General features: G+C 45.6%; 1 protein-coding gene and 1 long non-coding RNA gene across 2 annotated transcripts in view; one reads left to right on the forward strand and one right to left on the reverse strand.

The window, feature by feature from the left end:
• MKRN1 (makorin ring finger protein 1) overlaps nucleotides 1–18,278 on the reverse strand; it is a 30,219-nt gene that overhangs the window by 2,350 nt on the left and 9,591 nt on the right. Inside the window, exons 2-4 of the mRNA XM_006145048.3 lie at nucleotides 14,881–15,009; nucleotides 4,352–4,578; nucleotides 3,706–3,932 (exon numbers count right to left, since the gene is read on the reverse strand). Coding sequence (XP_006145110.1) covers nucleotides 3,706–3,932; nucleotides 4,352–4,578; nucleotides 14,881–15,002 — 576 coding nt within the window. The 5' untranslated portion in view covers nucleotides 15,003–15,009. The remainder of the gene's footprint in view (nucleotides 1–3,705; nucleotides 3,933–4,351; nucleotides 4,579–14,880; nucleotides 15,010–18,278) is intronic.
• Nucleotides 10,993–14,917, forward strand: LOC106734548 (uncharacterized). Its single transcript, XR_001370123.1, has 4 exons — nucleotides 10,993–11,061; nucleotides 11,156–11,249; nucleotides 11,653–11,823; nucleotides 14,846–14,917. It is a non-coding gene; the product is annotated as an uncharacterized LOC106734548 (long non-coding RNA).

The raw sequence follows: 18,278 nt of genomic DNA on the forward strand, positions 1-18,278 counted from the left end.
GTGGAGAGAGGAGAGGTGTGATCGAGCTGCTCCTCCTCAAAGCTTCATTCAGCTTAGATTCCTGAACTTGAGTTCATGAGACTCAAACGATCGACTGAAAAGTCGGCGTGCCCAATCAGACACTAAGGGGCTCTGCTTAGAAATGAACCCAAATCCGAGACCAGCAGTTGGCGTAATGGATATGTCGCTGGCTATATAGTCGAGCACGGTTCGAGTTCCCGGGCCTGGTGGCTTAAACTCACACCTGTCACATGGTCTGCATGCGTGTCCAAGATCCCATGAGGAGAAATCACCCCTGAGGAGTGAATTCTCGCTTTCTGTCTTTCTGGTGAGCGCACGCGCCCTAGAGCAAAAACCTCTCCAAAAGAAAAAAGAACTCAAATGCAATGACAGACAGGACTCTGTGATAATCAACAGGCAAATGAGGACTCAACTTCGGGAGCTAAAAATGGCCCAGAGTTTTCTACCCCAACTGCTGGTGTTCTGGTTTCTAGATGGAATACATCATTAGGATCAAGGTTCTAACTTAGAGCCCATCAAAAAACATGGGCGAAGGGAATTAGCATGTATTCGGTAACAATTATGCGTAGGCACACAATGATCACGTGGTCTACTTAAAAGAACAGCTTTATTGAATTATAATTTATCAAAGAACTTGTCCATTCAAAGTGAGCAACTACTCATTTCCCCTATAACCAATGTGGCAGCGCTCATCTGCAGATGTGCCAATCTGGGTACTTGAAGTACATGTGGTCCTCTGTGGCTGGCTTGCTCACTTAGCAGAGCTCCAGGGTAGCTGTGGTGTGGCGTGTCAGTATTTAGTCTCTATTAGTTGGATATGAATCTTTACCCGTTTATCATGCTGCTTCCACTTTGGTGCCATTATGACTGACACTGCTATACATGCAGAAATTCTTAAGTGGATTCCAACAGCTTTGTAGTGTCAAAAAAAACAAAACCAAAACCAAAAACAAAAAAAACCTGTAAGGGCCAGAAGGTAGTAGGGAGGTTAAGGCGGCTGCATCCCACACGAGCAACTTAATGGTTTGAGTCCCAGATCTGACAGCTTGAAAAACAAGCTAAGTACCTATGTGTGCATGCCCAAAACCCTGAGGAGAGGAGAAGGGACTGTGGTGTGGCTACCCTCCCTGTGAGGGTGTGTCTGTGAGCACTAAAGCAAGCCACCAGGTTTGGGACTCATACCATGGTTGACCATGTGGTACTTTAGTGCACCAGACCTGGTGGCTTGCTTGCTTTCTTTCTCTCTTGCTCTGTCCCTCTCTGGTCAAATTAAATAAAGTTAAATAAACTAATTCTTTTTTTAAAAACTTTACACTACTAGCTTGCTGGAAGGTAGAATTCAAATATATATCTTACACCATGATTCACCCTCACCAACAAAAGTATTAGTACGTTTTAGGTATTTTTAGGCATTTGCCATAGTGTGACAGCGCTAGAAAGATGTATAGGGAAAGTGAGAAATCAACCTCCAAGAAGAGATGGCGGCCATGTCATGATCCCTTCTCCACTCTCTTCCTGGAGTTTTGGGCATGTACACACAAGTGCCTGGCATGATTTTTAAGCCACCAGGTCCAGGATTTTAACTTTGGTCAGCCATGTGGGAGTATAGAGCCTTAAATCCCACACCATCTGTTGGCCTCTACAATAAAATAATTTTTATTCAACAGTGACTGAGAAAAATCATTAGAAGTAGTATTTGCTTCAATAAATATGACGCTTGTTTTATTTTACAAAAAATTTAATCATTTAATTTTACTATTATTATTATTTATTATTTAATTTGCTATAGGCCACGTGCACTCAGAGACAGAGAGGAAGGAGAAATTGCAAGAGAGCCAGCAAGTGAGGGCAAACTGCCAGGTCTGAGACTTAAACCATGGTTGGCCATGTGGGAGTCCAGTGCCTTAATCACATCACCTGCTGGTCCCAAATAGGAAGTCTGTAGGATTAAAGCTATAGTCTAAGAGCCAACCAGTGGTGTAACAGTAACACTCTTCTCCCATGTAAGAAATACTCAAGACAAATGAAAACACATATCCATAAAAACTTACATAATGTTCAAAGCAGTATTATTCATAGTGGCCAAAGGGGAAAAACACTCAAATGTCCATCAGCTAATGAACAGAAAACAATGCGGGGGCCAGCAGGTGGTGTGGTGGTTAAGGGCGCTGGACTCCCACATGGCTGACTGTGGTTTGACTGTGGTTTGAGTTCCGGACCTGGCAGCTTGTGCATGCTCTCTCTTTCTCTCACTCTGTTCCTCACTGGTCAAATTAAAATAAATAAAGCTAAAAAAAATTGTTCTTTAAAAAAGAAAATGTGGTATAGAAGGCGTAAGAAGGATTATTCAGTCATAACAAGCAATGAAGTGGGCTGGCCTGTTGGTGCAGGGGTAATAAGCTGCTTAAGAGAAAGTGGATCTTGGGGCCTGCAGGTGGCATGGTGGTTAAAGGTGCTAGAGTCCCACATGGCTGACAGTGGTTTGAGTCCTAGACCTGGTGGCTTGTTTTCTCCCTTTCCATTTTTCTCTCTGGTCAAATTAAAAAATAACAACAACAAATGGAATTAAATAAATAAATGAATAATTCTTTAAAGAGAGAGTAAAATAAAGGTGGATCTTGAGATCAGCAATTGGCAAAATGGTTACGTTGCTGGACTCTCGCATGGCCGACTGTGGTTTGAGTCCCAGACCGGGTGGCTTAAAACTCCACCAGGTGTGTGTGCAGGTGTGCCCAAAATTCTAAGAGGAGAGTGCAGAAGGGGTTGTGGCTTGGCCACTCCCCATGGGGGGGTGATTTCTTGCTTTCTTTCCCTGTGTCTCTCTGGGAGTACATAGGCCCTAAAGGAAAAATCTCTTAAAAAAAAAAAAAAAAAGGAAAGATAGTTCTCACAAGGCCACCAGGTTCTAATGCCTAAACTGAGATGCCAGGAAGGTGCAAAAGTGCCCGAGTCTGACGGGCTGGACGACTGGTGCAGACAGCAGCACGACCAGACCTTGTGAAAGGCACTAGTCTCTCTCCCTGCACACATGTGCACTCTCATGAACAAAATGAAGTAAGGGGGATAAGGTCGTGACGAGAACCTAGAAGATAAACACGCTAAGAAAAAAAGCTGCAGTCACTACACGCCTGTGCATGATTCCGTTCATATGGAAGGTGCAGAACAGGAGAGTCCTGACAGGAAGAATTAGCTGTTGCCGTGTGAAGGACAGAGAGCAGAGAGGGCGACAAAGTTACCACTGAGCGATGAAATCTGCATATGAAAGCGCACATTCTATGGAACCTGAATCTCAGAGCTGTCATTTAAATGCTTAAGAAAAGGTAAAAAGGGAAGCTCACAGCCTGAAGTTCAAGCTTCATAAAGCACTTTAAGAATTCAGAAAGGGGGGCCAGCAGGTAGTGTGTTGGTCAAGGCGCCGTACTCCCACATAGACAACTGCAGTTCCAGTCCTAGCCCCCGTGGCTTGCATTCTCAAACCACCCCTCCCCCATGAGCACATGTGGCCTACAGCAAAGACTTTAAAATAAATAAAATTAAACAAATCAATTGTTTAAAAAGAAGTCATAAAAGAAAACACTCCTAACCTACCTAGAATCACCCAGATCAAAAGTTTCCCTGAAAGGTACCCAACAGGAGGTCAAAGGGCATGACTGGCACCTGCACATCTGTCCTCCGAAGACTTACTTTTATGTGTTGTGACCTCTGGGCCGCGTCCATCGGATGGAGCACCTGCAGCCCACACATGTCGCATGCGTCCCCATGGAGATACACACAGTTCTCGCCATAGCGGCACTCTCCCACCGCGGCATAGGGGCACAGCTGCTTCTTGGTCTCCACGGCACTTGGCTCTTTCTCGGATTCTTCCTTGGCCACTGAGCCCTGCAGGGGTGCTTCAGTGCAGGAAGGGGCAGCTGCAAATTTTTAAGAGGGTAGTAAAAGTCCAAAAGGGTCAGGCAGAGATAAACTACATAAAAACAACTTCAATAGCACTCTGTAACAATCTATTCAACTAGTTTTCTTCACTCTTGACAGAGGTACAGAGATCATTTTTTCCCTAATGCTGGTATTTTCAAGATTAGGAATGTAAAAGAAAAAAATCTTCATGTATTTCTTGTATACATGAAATTTAGTTCTAAACCAATTTTTTTAAAAATTTAGAATTCTTTACTACTGAGATTCAAGTTTCAGTTAGGTCTTAGGCAATCCACCTGAAAAAGACCACACTCATTCTGACGACTGGAAGCAGGCAGGTCGTGGAGTCTCGGCTAACTGACCACTGCTTGCTGTCAAGCCCTCTGTGAACTTTGATCTCACCCTTCAGAATACTTACTCCGGCCACAGTAGGGCTGCCCCGGGACAAACTCAATGGCATTCACCCAGTCCTCGGAACCTGCTCCTGTTGCAAAGCTGGGATTTCGAGACTCAGCTTCAGTTGTATTCATGTCACCAAGTGGTCCAACGGATGGGAGACTCGAGGAAGCAGCAAGTGACGATTTTGCTGCTGGATCTGTAGTGGTCGTCGCGTCTTCCTGTTTCAATGGCTTGCTGTGTTCATATCTGGAAAAAAAAAGTGGAAAAGAGCCATCAGTCACTGTCATCATAGATTCCCTGATACTATCCTTGGATGCTTCTCAGACTTTAGCCTGCACGTGACTACCTGAGAAACTGTTAAAAGGAGTGGAGCCCCTGATGCTGCAGGTCTAGCAAGCCCCCACGTAATGCGCAACCTGCTGGTTCAGAGACTACCCTTCTGAGTAGCAGACCCATAGACCAGGGGTCAGCAAACTTTAATTATGTTTGATTTGTGCAGGTCAGTCAGTGTCACTATCAAACTCTATAACTGTAGAACAAAAATAGCAACAGACATTATTTAAATGAATTTGTGTGACTGAGTTCCAATAAATACCTACAAAATCAGCACCTGCCAGGTTTTTCCTTCCCATGTAGTCGGATACGGTTTGAGTCATAGACTGGAGGCTTAAAACTCAGGTCAGACACACATGTGTGTGTGTGTGTGTGTGTGTGTGGCCCAAGATCCCGAGAGCAGAAGAAATTACAGCATGGCCACTCCCTTGGGGGGTGACTTCTCGCTTTCTGTCTCTCCAGTGAGGGCACATGCCCTGTAGCAAAAATCTCTCTTAAGAAAAAGAAAGGAAAAAAAAAAAAAAGAGGATGCACTGGCTCATGATTTCAGGGGACACGGACGGACTGCCAAACTAGGTGGCAGTGCAGTGCCAGGTCTGCCGTGGCTGCTCAGGGCGATGTCCAAGGCCAACATCACGTGTTCAAACTTCAGTACAATTTAATACTCCATCCCCTCAGTCCTTGCTCTGACCACCATTTTCAAGTGTTCAGTGACAAGCAGACTGGACAGCAAGGTGCAGCGGAGCGCACGCCAGCACTGCGGCAGTTGGGACAGCACACGGCTCTGAGGTTTACTTCAAAGATTGGACTGTTCTGTTTCCTTCTGATAAAAGGTATTTTTGCTATAGGATGTGTGTGCTCACTGGGGGGATGTCCACACCACAATCCCTTGCCCTCCATTCTCCTCTTATAATCTTGGGCACGCACACAGGCACCTGGCTTGAGTTTTAAACCACCCGGACCGGGACTCAAACCGTGTTCAGCTCCGTGAGAGTCCAATGATGTAACCATTACACCATCTGCTGGCCCCCACAGACAGGACTCTGAAAGCCTAGACTCAGCCTCAGTTTGCAGAGAAATTAACTCCGCAGTTGGAGGACTTCAGACAAACATGATTATTAGGCTCACAGCCTCTACATTAGAAAAATGCCAGGGCTTTGGAATCACAGCAGGCCTGAGGGGCCATGTGGCCGCACCGTGGTAACTTGACCAACACGGAAAGGGTCTTGGGTTCAATTCCAAGAGGAGGGTGCATGTCCTGAGATGGCAGTCAGCAGGGAAGGGCTGGAGGCCAGTTGAGACTGGACAGGGATTGGCCCATGAGGGCGCTGGGGTGCCCCCTTCCCCTCTCAAGCAGAACACCGCTGTGCCCACATCACAAGGGACCGGAGAGTGGAGGCGGGACTGTGGCGTGTCCGTCCCCCACGCTGGTGCGTTCTGCTCTCTGGCTCTTCCTCCTCTTTTGTAAAGCATGTGTGTCCTCTGAAACATTTTTAATAAAAGACTGTTCCTCTGAAACATTTTTAATAAAAGACTGTCTTAATTTGTTGGGGCTCAGAAACATACCTCCAAGGACTGCATTGTGAAGCTTAAAGATCTCAAAGACAGCATCAGATAAGGTCTCGGTAACCTTGTCTTTGCTGTCCCTGTGCAAGGGCTCTCTCTGGAATCAACCTAGCTGATGGAAAGTTCCTTTCCAATTGTCTGACTGCAGACCCCCCCCACCCCCCAGGGCAGCTCATCAGGCAGAGACAGAAACACTTAGGTCTCCACACCCTGGACACTTATTCTTCACAGGGCAGTTCCCAAAATTACCCAAAAGCTCCATCTGCATGAGACAACCTCTGATACACTGCAATTTCACCCCAGGCCCCTCACCTGCCAGTAACTGGGTCTCATTCAGCTTTCAAAGATAAGCATTCATTAACCATTATCTAACATTGAGCATTTTGTTCCCTTCCTCCTTGTAAGGAGGCATTTTTTTCTGTATAGTTTTTGTTTCACTTATTGCTGCTTCTTCTTTTTTTTTTTTTTAAATTTATCTGTTTATTTATTTACATTTTTTATACCTTCAATCATATTATTTAGCTTACTAGGTGAACATTTCAATATGTGAATATTTAAGCCATAACCATCTGGCCCTACTCCTAGCCAAACAAACCTGTGTGCTTTTTCTATTACTCTGCCTATAATCAGTGACTTTAAGTGAACCTTAAAATTGTGGGGAATTCACCTGCCCAGCGAATTATAAATGTTAGTTCCACAGCTACGCCAAAATATAAAGTCTGCAAGGCCTCGGAGAAGCTTAAAATCTTAAAAATATGCCACATCAGGTGGAAAGCCCACCACCTGTAAATAAATGTCTTCTTGCTTGCAAATGTTCAGCTTCCTATGGTTATAAAAATATCTGAAGAACAGACTTAAAACGGAGAAACATGTTCAAGGAGTGAATTTTGTAGTTCAACGTCTGGTAATAAACATCTACCAAGTATTTTTTAAAAATAATTATTTATTTTATTTATTATCATTTTTCAGTTTGACCAGAGAGAGGAAAAAAAGAGAAGGCAAACCAGCCACCAGGTTCGGGGATTGAACCATGATCTACCATATGGGTGAACAGAGCCTTAACCACCATACCACCTGCCAGCTTCGTATCTATCATGTATTAAGAACTGTACTAGGCCAGAAGATGGTGTAGTGGCTATGTAGTTAGACTCTCATATGGCCAAATGCAGTTCGAGTCCTGGACCTGGTGGCTTGAAACTCAGGCTAAGTACCATGTAAGTGTGTGCATGCCTAGTAAGAGAACAGAGAAGGGACTGTGGTGTGGCCACCCCCTTGGGAGATGATTACTTACTTTCCCTCTCACTGTCTCCCTCTCTCTGTTGAGCACACATGCCCTAAAGCAAAAATGTCTTAAAAAAAGCCCAAAAACCTGTACCAACTACTGAACAGTCATCATAAAAACATAAGGCCCTGGGAACAGCAGATGGCATAGCATATTACATCACTGGATTCCCACATGGCCGACAACGGTTGGAGTCCTGGAACCGGTAGTCTGAAACTCACATTGGGCACATGTTCACAAGACACTTAGAGAAGGGATATGAAGCACTGGATTCCCACATGGCTGACTTCAGTCTGAGTCCTGAACCCCGCGTCTTGAGGGTCCCAGCCTGGCATGTGGGAGTGGATGTCCAGGATCCCAGGAGACCAGAGGACTGCAGTGGGGCCACCCCCCTGGGGGGTGATTTCTCACTTTTCCTCTCTTTCTGTTTCCTGCAAGTACAGGTGCCCTATGGCAAAAACCTAAACAACAAAAACAAGACTACATTTTTTGTGTGGAGTTCATGCACTGGCTCTAGTGCCCCACGTACCACTACGTTCTGGAAAGTTAAGTCTTTTAAAATAAAGAGCTCCTCCAGCCAGCCAGGTGTCAAGGTAGCTAAGGAGGCTGGAACCCATGTGGCCAACCGCACGGTTTGGGCAAAGGACCTGGTGGCCTGAAAAACACGCCTGGAGACTGTGCATGTGTACCCCAAATCTTGGGAGAATGGAAAGGGGACTGTGGGGTAGTCATCCCCTTTCTCAGTTTCTCTCTTAGGCAAGTGGATATGCACTATAGGAAGGAAGGGGGAAAAAAGGCATGCCCCAAATCCCAAGTGGAGAAGGGATTAAAGCCTGGCCACTTACTTCCCCTGTGCGGTTCTCTTTCAACACACCCTTCCACCACAGCAAGCACATATAACTTATTGCAAGCCTTTTTTCTTTAAGTTCCTCTGGGGCCAGCAGATGGCATGGTGTTTAAGCACTGGGCTCCCATGTCTGACTCCAGTTCAAGTCCTGGACCTGGCAGCTTGCTTTCTCGGCTTCTCTCTCTCTAACTCATGTGTCCCATAGCAAGTTGGGGAAAAAAAAATAATGATAATAGAGTAAGTTTCTCTAATGGCCCAGCTCCATCACCTAGTGGTTAAGGAAACCAGATTCTACATGGCCAACTGCAGTTCAAATACTGGCGCTGGCAGCTTGAAAAACAATGGGCACATGTGGGTGGGAAGGAGAAGGTGGCAAAGGGACTGGGGCACGACCGTGTCCACAGGGAATGCTTTCCTCTCTCCTTTTTTTCTGACTTAGGGGAGAGCATGCACTCTCTGGCAATTGGGGGGGTGGGTGGTCTGCACAATATGACACCCTTTGTTCCAGTCCAGGTTTGGCCTTATTCCTCATGGTTCAGTAAGCTGTTAGTCCCATCCAGCTCCCACAGAGAGTAACTTACTAACCACTGTCTGGGCCTTAGACTAATTCATTTCCATCTTTCTCCCAGCAAGAAGGCCATTTAGGGCCTGCTATTTTCTATGGATCCTATGCACACAAGTCTACGGTAAATAAAATTCGTGTGCCTTTTCTCTTATTGATCTATTAACTAACTGATTTTCAGAGACCTTCAGAGGGGAACAGTAAATTCCTCCAGCCCTACGAAGATATCAAAGAACATGTTCCCAAATCTACCTTCTGAGGGAAATTATGACCCTAGTGCAGAGTACACCCAATGTATGATGAAAAAACTGAAAACAGGGAAGACAACCAAGACTTTCATTTTACCTCCGTAAGACCTGGGATTGGAAGACCACAGCCCGGAGGCCAAACTCGACTGCAGTAGGGAATGGTTTTACTTCACTAAATGGCTGAAAAAAGGGGTATCGTTTCAGCACACACGGAAACGGTCTGGGTCCCAGTAGCATGAAAAACACTTGGCACATGCGTGTGAGTGCCCCAAGTCCTGAAAAGGACAAAGAAATGGAGGAGGGACCGCCCTCTGACCACGCCCCATTAGGGGGTTGCTTTGTCTCAGGCAAGCACAAGTGCCCGGACTCCCCCAAAAAAACCCACTCAGATTTCAATGTTCCAAAATAAAGTTTCAACTGCAACACAGCCATACCTATTAGATTCTGTTTTACATGGGTTCTTTCACATACTAGAAAAGCATTTATTGTCTGATCTGGCCCTATATGGAAGGTCTGCCATTCCTGTTGATGCGGTAGCAGTGTTAAGCGGGTGGGTTAATGCTGAGGCAACATCTATAATAAATGAATGTTGAGCTTTCACTTCTCGGAAAGAACACCTTAGTACAAATTTATCTAAGGAAGTTCTGATTGATTTTTCTTCTCCCAGCTTTTGAGACAGAGCAGGGAGCCCCCCAAAAGGGCTAAGCCCTTAGTTCACCCTTCTGTTGAGAGAGAAAAAAAAAAAGGTAGTTCTCCAAATTGAAAACGAAGGGCTGAACTAGGAGTATCTTTCTAGTAGCTTGGAAGGCAAGGTTCATTTAAATTGTAAAGGTACAAAGGGGGGTTAAGAGGCCGACTTTGCCAATGGTAATTATGTAAAGTGGGCCATGAATCAGGACCCACGGATTTCCTGAACTCCCATTTGCAGGAAAGATAAGGTTGGGTCTTAAAAAGCTTTCAAAAATGAGTGCTGGCTGAGCAGGCAGAAACTAGGCTAAACGGTACCAGAACCCAAGGACTGCCCTGCTCCCAGAACGAATCCACCCAAGGCCCCACTGGTCCAGAAAGGCCCTGAAAGGTTCCTGTCCTCGAGCAGACCAAATGCCTGGAATCACGGTTTGAATCTCTGACCTGGCAGTTTGAGAAACACCCGGGATGCCTGTGCGTGCCCTAGATCCCCGAGAATGGGAAAGGGTTGCAGCGTGGCCACCCCGAGGGGCGCCTTCTCGCTCTCAGTCTCTGGTGAGCACACGTGCCCTGTAACGAATTAAAAATCTAAGGTTTCTCCATCAGGCAACTCATCTCTGCCTAAATGGTAATGCCTCACTTACGCAGGGAACCTACCTCCTTCTCTCACAAGAAGCCCTCTAATGTGGGGTTAGGCTGAACAAGGGCTCCTACGCTCATGCCCTAAGAAAAACACAAGGCCTTTTGAGACTGGCAACACTGCCCGACAAAACTAACTACCCTGTGGTGCCTAGGCCAGCCTTCACGCTCACCTTTCATTGCCCATTCACCCACCTACATGGTTCTCTTAGTTTGTTACTGAACTAAAGAAATACCTCGGACTGGGAGAATTCACAAGAATAAGAGTTTAACTCACAATTCTGGCCACGTGGAAGGTCCAAAGAAGCATCACAAAACGGCAGAGAACAGGACCGGAACAGAGCCGCTCTGAGAGTCTGCCGGCCCCGGTTCCTTTTCCTCTTATAACCCACCAGAACTCCCTGCCCTGAGGGTCACGTCACACCCAAAGGCCCCGCCCAAATAATCACATGACACTCAAAGGCCCCACCCTTGGACACCATTAAAAGGGTTTTTTCCAATTGCCCAGAAGGCATGTGGGCCAGAGAGAGGCAGAAAAACAAAGAAAGCTAGAAAGCACCCTCAGGTGGGATGTGGTCTTGCTGCAATCCCTTCTCTTCATTCTTCCGCGCTGTCGGGATTTGGGGCACATGTAAACATGGACCTGGTATGTTTTTCAGGCCTTCTGGGTCTTGGATTCCAACAATATCATCCACCATGTGAAATCTGACTCCCATAACCTCGCTAGACTACGGTGTCCAACCCCGGAAAGGAGTAAGTTTTCACTTCACATCTTCGCCCCCCCCCAGTTTGCCAGAAGACATGTGCACTTATTAGAGGGACAGAGAAGGTGAGAAAAGCACCCTTCACACAAGGAGTGCTGACACTGCAATCCCTTCTCCAGCTGTACCTCCCTTTAGGATTTTTGGGCATGCACGCACACATACACAGGTGCCCAGTGTGTTTTTCAAGTTGCCAGGTTTGGGATTTGAACCATGTAGGACCCAGCCACTGTAATCACCAGGCAATGAGCTGGCCCCACTTAACACCTTTATAATACAACCAAATACCAAGACGTGAATTCTGGAGGGACATCTAAACCCCGGCATAGGTCCACTCAGATCTCTTTGAAACAGGAGGCCTGCCTGTTAATAACCTTTTCCCATCTGTCACACAGCCTGTTCACATCTGTGCTGGGCACCCTGGAGCCTTCCTCTCATCAACACTCTGTCCTCTCCTCGGCAACAACCAGCAGTGACTGGGCTAACTGGAGTCCAGCTCCCTCCCCTACATCAGCCTCGCCTAGAAACCCCGCAGAGACCTCCCTACTACGAATTGCTCACTGACAGTAAGATAAAGTTCTGACAACTTTCCCTCCTTAGGAATATCTGGCATTTTTTGGAAGAAAGTGTCAAGGTGGCATTTTCTTTTTCCTTTTTTTTTTTTTTTTGAGAGGTTTTTGCTATAGGGCGCATGCGCTCACCAGAAAGACAGAGAGAGATAGAAAGTGAGAAATCACCCCCCAGGGGGGATGGCCACGCTGCAATCCTTTTTCCTCCATTCTCCTCTAGGGATCTTGGGCACGCACGCACACGCGCCCGGCGTGAGTTTAAGTCGCCAGGTCTGGGACTCGAACTGCAGTCAACTACATGGGAGTCCAGCGACATAGCCATTATGCCAACTGCTGGTCCCAAGAAAGTGTCAAGGTGGTGCTTTCTTTTTCCTTTCTAGCAATATTGAAGTGAAAAAACAAACAGAACAGAAGGACTGACTACTAAACTTAGATACTGGGGAATCCATTTTAAGCTGCCATGCATAAAAAGACCTTTTGTCCTCCCGCCATCCATACTTAATTTCCAAATAAATAGATGTAGCATGACATTAACATCCCACCCATTGATAAGTTCCTATTCACAGTCAGCCATGGGGAGTCCTGTAGAAACACAGGGCTGGTGTGGGAGGGTCCCAGAGTTTGGGTCCCAAGACCTTGCCGCGCACTCTGGGTGCTCACGCATATATCTCTGTGATCCTGGGCTGGCTGAGGCTGGGAATTGGATCTCATCCATTAAGATTCCCGTGGGGGAGGGGGACAGCAGGTGGCATGGTGGTTAAGGTGCTGGATTCCCACATGGCCAAGTTCAAGTCCCAGCCCCAGTGGCTTGAAAAATCACACCAGGCATGTATGTGCACAATCCAAAATCCCAAGAGGAGAATGGAAGAGATGGGACTGCAGCATGCCCATCCTCTCTAGGGGGTGATTTCTTGCTTTCCCTCTCTTTCTCTCTCACTGTATCTCTCCAGCAAGCACACTGTGCCCTACGGCAAATCTAAATAAAGAGTAATAATAATAATAATAATACTTTTAGACTCTAAGTATTTGATCCCAATAGCTGACATAAAGTTTTTCTGAGACACTGAGGTTGGCTATGACATTTCCAAAAAGCCTTACCTCGTGCAGTGGTTTAAAATATGTCGGAAATTCTTTGACATGCCTCCCTTCAAAAGGTGGAGCCAATTTCTCTCCCCTTGACTGTGGGCTGGTCTTAGGGACTCAGTCTAGAATCAGTGGAAGTGACAGTGTGCAACTAAGACTAGGTCATAAAAGGCATTGTGACTTCTCGCCTCTCTTGAATCGCTTGCTCTGGGGAAAGCCAGTGGCCGGGCTGGAGGATGCTAAAGCAGCCACCTGGAAAGGCCTGCCCAGAGAGGAAAGGGCTCCTGCCAACAGTGAGTAAGCCATCCTAAAGCTGTTCTTCGTGCCAGCCATAGCATGCTGGTTAGAGCACCTGGATTCCTTATGGCCATCCACGGGGTTCAAGTCCCAAACCTAGAAGCTTGTGAAACACACTGAGTGCACTTGTATACATGCCCCAAGACCCAAAGGAGGGAGAGATGGAGAAGGGATTGCAGTATGACCAGAGAGTCTCTCTCTCTCTTTCTCTCTCTCTCCTGCCAGTAAATGCATGTACTCTCTGGCAAATTACAAAAAAGCAGTCTTCTAGTCAGTCTTGCCATGTCTTTAGATAACTAGACCCTCCCAGTTAAGCCACTCACAGATTCCAGAGCTCCAGAAACTGAGAGATAATAAATGGTCATTGTTGTAACCTGCTAAATTAAGGGGTAATCTATTTAACATCAATAGATACTAATACACCTCAACTTTATTTTTTTTGAAGAGAGATTTTTGCAATAGGGTGTGTACGCTCTTGGGAAACACAGAGAAAGGAAGTAAGAAATCATGCCCCAGGAGGGATGGCCATGCCACAATCTCTTCTCCTCCATTCTCCTCCTGGGACTGTGGGCACGCCTGGCATGAGTTTCAAGCTGCTGGGTCTGGGATTAGAACTGCAGGCAGCTATGTGAGAGTGTAGCGCCTTAACCACACCACCTCCTGTTGGTTCCTACAAACCAACATCTCATTACCCGATTCAGAAAACAAAGCTCTATCCAATTCTAAAATTCAGAAAGAAGAAAAGCTCGATCCAGTTTCTAAACAGAACAAATCACTTACTACTGCACTGTAATTTAACAAGATTATGCTCCCAGTTCAATGAGTAACGATAGAGATTGCTTAATAATGAATCCCTGTTAGTTTTCTAACTTCTTAGATATAAACAGAAACATTCCTGATGCATTTTCCCTAGATCTTGGCTCTTCTAGAATCTTATAATTAGTTTCATGAGCTCAGGGGCTCAGAAAGGTTGAGAAAGAATGACAAGATCTCTTAATTAGTAAACCATTCCAAGTGCAAAAGACCTCGTTTTCTCTTTTTAATTCATATTAGTAGAGAATGACTGAAAGCAGTCCATTTTGGTTAAATATGCACCTCTTCCTTGGTTTTGAAAGGAAATTTCAATATGCAAGCATGCCTTCACCATACTCCATCCAGAAGTTTGCAGATGGTACACCTTTGACATTAAATGTGGGATTGTATTATGAACTAATCTTTTAAAAATGTTAATACATGAATGGAACTAGAAGGTGGCATAGTGGTTAAGATACTAGACGCCCACATGACTGATTGTGGTTCAATTCCTGAACCCGGTGGCTTAAAAACCACACCAGGCACATGTGTGTGCATGCCCAGACCCTGAAAGGAGAATGGAGAAGGGACTGCAGCATAGTCATCCCCACTGGGGAGTGATTTCTCAATTTCTCTTTCTTTGTCTCTCTCCAGGAAGCACACGCTCCCTCTGGCAAAACAAAACAACCTTAAAGAGAAATTAAAAACATTAACACATTCCAAAACAGATTTCGGTCAGCGTACTAACATTCCTAAATGCTTTTCAAAGTCGTAAGTATGTTTAATCTACTATGTATAAAACTACCAGAATTTTGAATTTTACTCTCATCTACTTCTTCCAACCCAGCCCTGAACAGAATGAATCGGTAAACAAATTCTTACCTGCAGCGGTCTCCGTAAATACAGTACCCTCGCTGAAAATACTTGCACACTACACCGTACGGACTGTCAGAGAGGTCATGTGAGTAGCGACAGTTATCTCCTTCCTTACAAACCCCATGCATAAAATACCTGTAAGACAAAGGACCACAAAACTAGATTAGAAGAGACTACAGCCAGTCCTCGAAGAACCCAGACTGACATCCTACCAGTGAATACACACACGTATGGAAAGGACACGAAGAAGGTGGAGCCGGCGTGTGTGGTAACTACAAAACGGCCCGCGGTGCTACAGGAAGGCTGCCTGGAAATCCAGGCAGTGGCGTAGATTTTAAATACTGCTCTTGTCACTGTCTCATTTACAGTCCTAGGGAGGTGGTTTCTTGTTTCCCATTTCCTTAAGCCATAATTCCAGCTTTATCTGTTAAAAAAAAAATCAGAGATGGAGCCAGAAACAACACAGACGTGAAAGGGTCAGACTGGTGTATATGTTTCACTGCTTCCAGAAGCCACGCTAATCCTTAAATTAAAAGCCGTACATGAAAACACAAACAAAACCAGCTGCAAAAATAGAGGCAAAAGGAAATCACTCTGCCAGCTGCCCCAAAGGATTGCATGTGTACACGGCTAGCAGAACCCCCAACTAAGGTTAGAACCTTAGTTCATTCTAACTCTAATTCTGGCTCAGCAGCTAGTTTGTTTGTTTCTTTCTTTCTTTTTAAAAAAGAATTATTTTATTTAACTTTATTCATATTAATTTGACCAAAGAGGGACAGAGCAAGAGAGAGAGGGAAAGTGAGAAAGCAGGTTCATGTCCGTGCATGCTCAAATCCTGAGGAGAATGGAAAAGGGACTACAGTATGGTCAGTCCCACTGGGGGGTGATTTCTCACTTTCCCTCTCTCTGTCTCTCCAGGGAGCACACATTTGAGTCCCAAGGTCTGGGACTCGAACTGCAGTTGGCCAGGAGTTCAGTGCTCTTAACCACCAGGCCACCTGCCAGCCCCAGTATTTTTTTTTTTTTTTTTTTTTAAAAACCACCACACCAGCAGGTGGTGTGGTGGTTAGGGTGCTGGACACTCCCACATGGTCGACCATGGTTCAAGTCCCAGACCTGGTAGCTTGCTCTCTCACTTTCTCTCTCTCTTTCTATGTCCCTCTCTGGTCAAATTACAATGAATGAATGAATAAATAAAATTAAAAAAAAAAACTTACATTGCTTATTCTTTAAAAAAATATATTTATTTTATTTTACTCATTCATTCATTCGTTTTTTAAAAATTTTGACCAGAGAGAGAGGGGGGAGACATACACACACACACAGAGAAAGAAAGAAAGAGAGAGAAAGTAAGCCACCAAGTCCAGGACTCAAACCTCAGTCTGCCCGAGGTGCTGTGGGTGCACCTTAGCCCCCACACCACCTGCTGGTCCCCCTAGCAGTTAGTTTCTAAGTGCACCTGGACCAGCATCACCTGGGAATCTGCTAAACAGCAAATTTTTGGGGAGAGGTTTTTGCTATAGGATGCGTGCACATGCCACAAAGACAGAGAGAGACATTGAGACAGAAAGCAAGAAATCACCCCCCGGGGGAATGGCCACACGGCAATCCCTTCTCCTCCTGTCTCCTATTGGGATCTTGGGCACGCACACACAAGCGCCCAGTGTGAGTTTAAGCCACTGGGTCCGGGACTCGAACCGCAGTCGACTACCCGGAAGTCCAGAGACATAGCCATTACACCAAATGCTGGTCCCAACAGCAAATATTTTTTTAAAAGAATTATTTGGGGCCAGCAGGTGACATGGTGGCTATGGGTGTTGGAATCCCACATGGCTGACCACAGTTTGAGTCCTGGACCTGTCAGCTCGCTTTCTCACCGTCTCTCTCTCTCTCTTTCTCTCTCATTCAGTCCCTCTTCGGTCAAATTAAAATAAATACATGGCCAGCAGGAGGCATGATGGGTAAGGGCGCTAGACTCCCGCATGGCAGACGGTGGTCCAGGTCTCAGACCTGGTGGCTTGCTTTCTCACTTTCCCTCTCTCTCACTCTCGCTCTGTCCCACTCTGGTCAAAATAAAAATAAATAAATAAAGTTAAATGAAATAATTCTTTTTTGTGTGTGTGAGATTTTTTGCTATAGGGCCCATGTGCTCACCAGAAAGAGAGAGACAGACAGACAGAAAGTGAGAAATCACTCCCCACGGGGGATGGCCATGCCGCAATCCCTTCTCCTCCATTCTCCTCTCAGGATCTTGGGCACGCACGCACACGCGCCCAGCATAAGTTTAAGCCACCGGGTCCGGGACTCAAACTGTGGTCAACTACACGGGAGTCCAGCAACATAGCCATTATGCCAACTGTTGGTCCCTGAAATAATTCTTTTAAAAAATACATAAACAAATAAAGTTAAATAAAAAATAATTATTTTAAAAAAGAATTATTTAATTTTATTAATTATTATATTTGCTATAGGGCATGTGAACGAGAAAAAGAGAAAGTGACATAGCAAGTCTCTAGGTCTGGGACCCAAACCTCAGTTAGCCATGTAGAGTCTGGCACCTCGATCACCTGCTGGGCCCTAAACATGCCAATTTTGAGACCCGGTAAAGGCCTACTCAATTGGAGAAGGGGTGAGGTTCAGTGATCTTGTTTCTGTAAGTGAACCTGTGAAATCACTGAAGTGAAAATGGTCTCATTTTTTGTAGATGACCTTGATCCTGAAGTGTATAGAACCCCTCCCTCATCTTCCCATCACGGACTTGTCAGCTCATTTTCTTTCTTTCTTCTTTCATTCCCATGGGAAATGGCCATGCAGCAATCCCATCTCTTCCATGCTCATTTTCCATTTGGGAGTTTGGGCACATGCACACACTCCAGCATGATATTCAGGCCACCAGGTCCAGGACTCAAACCACACAGTTGCCCGTGAGGGATCCGGCTGCCTTAACCTCCCCACTACCTGCTGGCCTTCAGGGTTCACTTTCTTTCTTTCTTTTTTTCTTTTTTAAAGAAATACTGGCTGGCAGGTGGCATGGTGGTTAAGGTTGCTGGACTCCCAGATAGCCAATTGTGGTTCGAGTCCCAGACCTGGCGGCTTGCTTTCTCAATTTCCCTCTCCCTCCCTCTCTCTCTCTCTTTCTCTCTCTCTCTCTCTCTCTGTGTGTGTGTGTCCCCCTCTGGTCAAATTAAAATAAATAAATAAATACTTAAAAATATAAAAATAAATCTTTAAAAAAGGAGAAATATTTATTTAGTTTTATTATTCATTTTTATATCTGACCAGAGTCAGACACAGGGGTAGAGAGAGGGAAACTGAGAAAGCAAGCCACCAGGTCTGGGACTTGAACCGTGGTCCACCATGTGGGAGTCCAGAGCCTCAACCACCATGCCACCTGCTGGTCCCCA

This window comes from Tupaia chinensis, unplaced genomic scaffold (genome assembly GCF_000334495.1).
Source record: "Tupaia chinensis unplaced genomic scaffold, TupChi_1.0 Scaffold000140_1, whole genome shotgun sequence".
NCBI classification, from domain to species: Eukaryota; Metazoa; Chordata; class Mammalia; order Scandentia; family Tupaiidae; genus Tupaia; species Tupaia belangeri.